This window comes from Epinephelus moara, chromosome 5 (assembly GCF_006386435.1).
Source record: "Epinephelus moara isolate mb chromosome 5, YSFRI_EMoa_1.0, whole genome shotgun sequence".
Taxonomy (NCBI): domain Eukaryota; kingdom Metazoa; phylum Chordata; class Actinopteri; order Perciformes; family Serranidae; genus Epinephelus; species Epinephelus moara.
The window spans coordinates 760058-767743 of NC_065510.1; the positions used below are offsets into that span (position 1 = coordinate 760058).

Sequence of the window (7686 nt, forward strand, 5' to 3'; positions counted from 1 at the left end):
GTTCAGCTGAGAAGGACACTAGTGGCCACTCCCGGTATTGCAAGCAAGTCCAGTTGCCTACGATATAGCACTTACGATTACCATGACCTGGATGACTGAGAATCTTCACCAACAAGACGCTAATAATGTTTACATCTCATGCTGTCATGAGAACAAGCCTCTCGTCCATGGGTAGATGCATGGGTGTAGTTTGGCAGAAAGAAAATAGTTCCTATGCGAAACTGCTCACAACAAGGTCTGTGAATTATCTTGAGAAACCAGGTCATGATTTCTGAGAGCTGTTGCTGTTGAATCTTTCTTTCTTTCTTTCTTTCTTTCTTTCTTTCTTTCTTTCTTTCTTTCTATTCTTTTTTTTTTGGTGCTTTGAGCACCACAATCTGAGTGCCATCTAGTTCCATTATACTGGAGAGAAGGGAGACATCGGCCGACATACCACTAACACTCAAACAACCCGGATTGATAAATAGCGACAGGTAAGAGTAGGTAAAACCATAATATTTTATATGGGTACCACTTTCTAATAGGTTGGTTGTAAGTTGTAACTAATAGCTTTATTAATGGTTAATAAATCATGAATTAATGTTGCTAATAGATCAGCAATAAAGAAAACTTTTGGGTTGTGGAAAGTCCTTGATGACCCTTCATTTTACAGGTCTGTATTTCCTGTTTACTTCCTAATAACGTCCAAGAGGGCTTTCTAACAGAAGAAGGTAATTTTGGTACAGGTCTAGGGACAGTGATCAGTTGGTTCACCATCAATGGATCAATTTCACTTAATGCCAGCATAACCTGGAGAGTCAGTTAGAGCACAGCAGGTCAGCTATACATGCAGCTATACTTCCATGGTAATTACAATGAAAATTCAGACCGATAAAACAAAGTGCTACCAATCTTTTTGTCAGGTGTTTATCTACTTCACATAGGCCTATTTATCTACCTTAATATTCAACAACTAAATATTGATGTTTTGTTAATAATACACATATGACATATGATGATAATGTCCTGTAAAGCAGTGGTGCTCAACGTTTTCTGTGTTGTAGATCCCAGTTTGATAGGATTTAACTTCTGGGACCTTGATTGGAAACATTTTTGTTGTTAGATATGATGAAGACCAGAATTTTACAGTTTCCAACTACAGTTGAGGAGATAACCGTGGAGGAATGAAAATAAACTATTCCCCTTTTTTCTGGGGACCCCTGGATGAGAAACACTGTAAATAATCCAGCGCCCCTTAACCATTTCTGTCTTCCTCCTCCAATACCATGTGGTCACAGACAAAGAAGAGGTAAAGATGAATTTGATAGATCACGTTATTATTTTGTTATGGTGAACTCTCCTGGCTACGATAATTATGTAGTAAAAATCTGATATTGTGGCAGAACTATCATATATATAAATTACCATGTTGGCTTAAAGTTTGAGGTTAAGATTCTACCTGTTTGATATGACAAAAATCCTAAATGGATCTTGTTTAGTCAACCAACATTTACTTACATTTAACTTAGAAAGTGGAACCATTATACCTCTATGATGACGAAACTACACTGACTGAAGCCTGTAAGAACTAACATAAAGCCTGTAAACATTCATATTCAGCTGCTTCCTTAAGAAAACACACAGTTGCCTGGAGCTGCAGCTCTTTGATTCACAAACCGTCACCAACAGCAGCCATTGTCTGTTCCTCATAGTTGTGTGTTTTCATCTCTCTGGAATAAATACTTCTGCTCCCATATCTTTCTGGAAGCACAAACAGAACTGCTGAGCTCCACAGTTTCACTTTGCAATCGCACAAAAGCAGCCCTGAATTGTCCTCACCGGGCAGCCAATGAGCTCAAAGCAGCAGCAGCAGCTCAGTGTCCACCAGCGGCCAGCCGGGGCCAGTTTCCTGCCGGACTCCCGTGGGTGTTGGGAGTCAAAAAGAATTTTCTAATCCGTCACCATTGTGCCAATTGTCTATAAAAATTAATGTGCGAGTGAAGCTCTGCCTTCACAGTAGGGCTATCAAATTCCAAATCACTGTTCATGAAAGATTCCAAACAAAGACATGAATGACTCTGAAGATTTCAAGGTAACAACTCCACATCTAACTTTTTCATTTGTATTTTCAGCACAAAGGTGTGAATGGATACAGCAGCTCTGACTTCAGATATGTCAGCACTATGTGACTTTGTTTGTGGTTCTTGTATTTGTCTTCGAGCCATGCTTTTATTCACTATTATTCCAGATTTGATTCCTTACACACCTTGCTAACTCATAAATATGTCTTACCATACGTGTGACAGACCCATTGTGTGTTTTCCAGGAGGGCCAGAGTAGAAGCAAAGACCAAATAGATGGTACAAGGATGAGCCTGGGTCACAGGAAGGGAGTGAGGGTGACTGGGAGACATGTACCACCGGTGGACTGGAGCAGCAGCAGCAGTGGAGGTCCATCCATCGTCCACTCTCCCACCAGCACCCCTGTACCTCCAGATACCCCCACTGTGATCTCCATCACCCCCCTGCCTCACAGGGCCCATGAGAGAGTTGATGATCCCAGGATGGACAAACCGGCGACCGGGGAGGACTGGTCCACAGACGCGTCGTCTCAAACCAGGGTGTCCTTTGGTGAGATGGGCGTTCCCCGGCAGACCATGGAGGAGCTGAAGACCATCCTGAGGGAAAGTCCTCTGCTCAGCATCCGGGGTAGAGATGATGGGAAGCCAGGGAGTCCTTATACATACCTCCACGGAAGCAGCAGCAGTGGCGGTGGTGTTGGTGGAAGGCCCGATGGACGACAGGACGATGGAAACCCCAACAGGGTGTTCAGCACCTTCAAACCCCAGTCTGACGCTTCCAGAAGGGGGCCCATGTCCAGAGATAGCACATCTATTCAGCAGCCTTCCGGCATGGATTCATCCAGCTCACTCAGGTCTGATGCCAACACAAATAGGCAGCCTGGAGTCAGGGATCACACATATGCAAGCAGCGGCTCCTGGGGCGAGACTGGAGGTTCTAATACAGGTTGGTGAAGCTTTTGATTAAAAGACAATAGTAGATAGTGTAGGATCTGTGAGGACAAAACATTGAAAGGTGCTCAAGTCCTGTCTCCATCTTGAGTCAGGTTTTGTTTTAAAAGCTTGTCTTGTCCTAGTTCCTGTTTTAGCTTGGACTTGACTTAGTCTGGATTATTGTTGGATGTTGGCCTCTTTAACCTTAAAAATTAGGTGTTTTGTTTGTGGTCTTTTAACTTCTACAAACTAATTTGTCACTTCAGTAAAATTAACTTGGTATTGATCTCCATCAGATGTATCTACAACTCTTTTCATCCCCACTTAAACTCCTTAATCATTAGTTTTACCTTTGTACATTTTGCTTTGGTTTATTGCCTATTTTGAGGTTGTTTATCAAAGGATCCAGTCTCTTTGCCCGGAGTAATAGCCTGACTGGTACTGGATTTTGGAGGTTGATACTATAGATATCTAGGATCTAGGAAAAGCCATAATCCGTTATGGATTTTTTTTTTAAATTGAAATCAAGATACAGCTGAGTGAGACATTTTACAGTGTAAAAATCAACTCATTAGTGCTCTCTGGTGGACAAACTCTGTACTGGGGTCACTGGTTCTGATATATCCTATGGCTATATCTCAAACCTACCATGGTGTCACCCACTTGTGTGGTTTTTTAGAGGGTGGAGTTGTGGAGGAGTGAGGGGTGGATCTGACTCATAGACCAGTGATTCCCAACTGGTCCAAACACGAGATCCAGATTCCTCCTTAGTCATTAGTTCAAGGTCCACAGAGTTTCATACATTCAGGATCATACTTGCATTTCGCCATGTCTTCGAGCTAGTTTGCTGTCTCTGTTTTTGCTTTGTGTTTGCTGTCACAGGAAACGGCACTTCAACCATGTCACAGACTGTAGCGCCGCCTCACAGACAGCCTGTCACTTAAAGCAGCCTGCCTATAAATATGTGTAACTTTGGGCCTTAATGAAATGTAAATGGGGAAGATTTGTCACTAATGTTTAAATTAGCTATAGAGACCAAAACAATTTTTTTCCAGGCTGTAAACATGTTTATTTCTGCGTTACAGTCAGGCATTTTAACATAGGGGTCTATGGGGATTGACTCACTCTTGGAGCCAGCCTCAAGTGGCCATTAGAGGAATTGCAGTGTTTGACACTTGCGTATTGCCTTCACTTTTTAACCCTGGAGGTTGCCACTTGGTTCGACATTTCTTGACTGTAATTTCTTGTTATCAGTTGACATATACACAGATACAGATATAGCTGCAATAAGCAATTATTAACTGGGCAGATTTATCTGGCTAGCTCTATTCAGTGTTGACTTAGGTCCCGTTTATACGACAATGATTTCAACTGAAAACGGTAAACTTTAGTTGCGTTTTGGCCGATCGTTTACACAACAGCGGCGTTTTGGGTGCCTCTGAAAACGGAGACTTTTCGCACATGCACATTACGCTTCCAGTCACTAGGCATGTGCAAGAAAGTCGACCATCACAACAACAATGGCGGACTCCCGGGCTCTGCTTGTGCTGCTCACCCTGTTGGATTTATCAACGCTTCCCCATCACAGTGTAGATTTACTGTAGCAACGCCACCTCGTCGTCCGTCCAGACAAACGTTCGTACAGTTGCCATTTTGTTTGTTTATACATCGCCGCTCTGTAGAAGGAAGCGTAAGCATCACACCGCCAACTACTGGCCTGCCATGTATACTGCAGCGTTTTTGACACCGCCAACTACTGGCCTGCCATGTATACTGCAGCGTTTTTGGTCATTTTTGTGGATCCGTGTGCACGGCAATTGTTATCAAAACGTTGTCGTCTAAACGTGGAACTTTTTTCAAACGAAAATGAGAAACGAGTCTGTTTTCAGTGGATCGTTTTCGTGTAAACATGGCCTTGAATCAAAGGAACTGTTTTGGGATTTGACTATTATTATATTGTTGGTTTGAATACCAATGGAGCTTTGAGTCTTAGAAATATTAAAGAACAAAAAAACATGCATTATGGGTTTTTTTTCCCCTTAGGATTTAGTTTCTTGACATTTCAAACTCTTCTCCACAGATAACGAGACCGAGTCAGTCGAGATCTTTGGGAATCAGAGGTTCATTTCAGCCATGGAGCAGATCAAGCAGCAGATTGCCAGAGAAAACATCAACTTTGTCCGCTTTGAGGCCACCGACCTCCACGGGGTGTCCAGGTCCAAGACAGTGCCTGTCCGCTTCTTCCATGTAATCACTTCTCCTTTCTATTTATGTATCTAGAGGGATTTTTGTATGATAAAGAGGAGCAAGATATGGAAACAGGGCCCAGGAGACAGTAACAATGTGTCTCTAAAACCTCAGAGTGAAGTTTAGGTTGAGCAGCGATTAGCACCGCTTAGGGTTTAAGACTGGAAGAAGGAAACAGCTCGTCTGACTGTGTCAATTCCAAAAACACGCCTGCACCAACACCTCTCACTAAATAACACATTTAATCCATACATAGCTGAGAACCACTCAGCTTCTTTGGCTTATTCTTATCTTGTTCATGAAATTTATAAAGCTCGAGATAAAATGAAAAGCACAGCTAGAATCTTCTTGGACTTACCTAAAGCTTTTGGTACTGTAGGCCATCTCATTCTTCTTCATAAACTTTCCCGTTTTGGAGTCAACAAATCTGTGTTGCTTTTGTTTTTGAGTTACTTTAAAGACAGGAAACAGTTTGTCTCTTAAGGCCGAGACACATCAAACCAACATCAAATAACTAGTGCCAATGAAGGCCAACTGTTGCATACTCACATTGCCTGTGTCACGGTCAAAAGGTTGCACTTGAACACACCACAAGGACTAGACAGAACCAGGTTGTTGTCTCTTCCTGCTTCCAGTCTTTATGCTAAGCTAGGGTCATCACCTCCATACTTAATGCACAGACATCAGAGTGGTATTGATCTTCTCATCCAACTCTCAAAAAGAAAGTGCATAGGTGTGTTTACAAAAATGTGGAACTATTGCTTCATTGTAAATGTTGCATCCACAGGAGAAAGCGGTATATGGGGTACCGATGCCGAGAAGCTACTTGGAGCTGACCCTGAGCCCTAAGAGCAACGAAGTGGACAATGCCAGCACCGCCAACTTCAGCAGTGATGTCCTCCTGATCCCTGATCTTTCAACCTTCAGGGTCTTACCCTGGGCCGAGCAGACAGCCCGAGTCATCTGCGACCCCTGCACTGTGACAGGAAGCCCCCTTCGCACCTCACCTCGCCTCATTGCCAAGCAGCTCCTCGGCCAGCTCCAAAGCATGGGATTCTCCCTGCACTCATCCTTCACCTACGAATGCTGTGTCCTCGGAGCGCCAGATCGGATCGGGCCAAAGACACTCATGTTCCCGGCCACCACCCTGCTCAGCAATCATGACCTGCCATTCTTCCAGCAGCTGGTGGACAGCATGTACTGCATGGGTGCAGACATAGACAGCATCGCCTCTGCAAGCGGCCCCGGCCAGATGGAGATCAACCTGAGGCCAGAGTTTGGGATTGCTGCTGCTGATACCGCCTTCACTTTCCGCACAGGCATCAAAGAAATGGCCCGTAAACACAGCTACATTGCCAGCTTCTTCACTGATGATGGCCTGTACAATGCTGGGGTGCTCTCTCACAGCTTGTGGGATGCTAACGGGCGACGTAGCCTCTTCCTTAGCGGGGAGAGGGCAGGCGAGCTATCTGAGATTGGCAGAAAATGGCTGGCCGGGCTCCTCACCCACTCTGCTGCCCTGAGCTGCCTGATGTCGCCCGGCCTGGGCTGCCGGAGCCACATCGCCAAAACAATCAAAGACCCCAAAAGGATGTTATATGCAACATGCGGTTCCAACGATAACAGCAGCTCCTTCAACATCAAGTGTCACGGCGGGAGGGAGACGCACATTGACAACAAGCTGGGCTCAGCCATGGCCAACCCTTACATTGTCCTGGCTGCTACTGTGGCCGCAGGACTGGACGGCATCAGGCGAAACCTGAATGTTGAGAGTGGTCTGAACAAAGCCCCCACTCAGCAGAAGGAGTTCGCCATTCCCGTGAAGCTCGACGAAGCTCTGGATGCATTGGGGGAGGATCACGTCATCCGCAGCACCCTTGGAGAGCCGTTCGTTCAGTATTTCATCGCCATGAAAAAGTTTGAGATCGAGACCCAAGAACTGGATGATGAGAGGAACAAGTGCCTGGAGTATTTCATCTAGAAATCCTCCTTGTTTTATAATATGAGAAACACACTTCCTCCTGCCACACAAATAAAAGCATGAAAAACAGCTTGAATAGCTTTTTATTTTATATATTATGTTGATACTTAATTATTATTATTATACAGATTGTAGATGTTTTTCAGTTGTTTCAAAATAAAGGTAAAACTACACCCTCAATGTGCAAAGCAGTGTTGTGCAATTTTGTTGTTGTGGGTGCATTTTTTAATTACTTTGAAGAACAATACTGATACAACTGCTGATCTGACGAGTGTGAATACAGAAGTATTACATTATCAACCAACATAATAATAATTATAAATAAAAGAAGTGGTCCGGACACTGAGTAAGTATGCCTGAGGAGAAAGCTAAGATATGCTGTAACCCTGCGAAGTCTCATATCGATACGCAACATAAAGTCAGTGAGGACATTTTGTTGTGGTGGACGCATGAAATAAGTCTCAAG

At 44.0% G+C, this 7686-nt stretch overlaps 1 protein-coding gene across 2 annotated transcripts; it reads left to right on the forward strand.

Annotated features, from left to right (window-relative positions):
* The first annotated feature begins 423 nt into the window (after positions 1-423).
* On the forward strand, positions 424-7374 carry lgsn (lengsin, lens protein with glutamine synthetase domain). Of its 2 annotated transcripts, none has more exons than XM_050044113.1 (4): positions 424-2071; positions 2306-3005; positions 5073-5239; positions 6027-7374. In XM_050044113.1, exons 1-4 carry the CDS (start codon positions 2048-2050, stop codon positions 7218-7220), a joined length of 2085 nt encoding a protein of 694 aa, XP_049900070.1. In that variant the 5' UTR covers positions 424-2047; the 3' UTR covers positions 7221-7374. The 2 variants fall into 2 exon arrangements, with proteins under 2 accessions (XP_049900070.1, XP_049900071.1); XM_050044114.1 differs by having other exon boundaries at positions 437-2071; positions 2286-3005.
* The last annotated feature ends 312 nt before the right edge of the window (positions 7375-7686 follow it).

Excerpts from the sequence above, each read along its gene's own strand:
- lgsn (XM_050044113.1), top strand. The coding sequence starts at position 2,048 with ATGAATGACTCTGAAGATTTCAAG. Across the intron at positions 2,072-2,305 it reads ATGACTCTGAAGATTTCAAG|GAGGGCCAGAGTAGAAGCAA; the intron begins GTAACAACTCCA and ends TGTGTTTTCCAG. Across the intron at positions 5,240-6,026 it reads TGCCTGTCCGCTTCTTCCAT|GAGAAAGCGGTATATGGGGT; the intron begins GTAATCACTTCT and ends TTGCATCCACAG.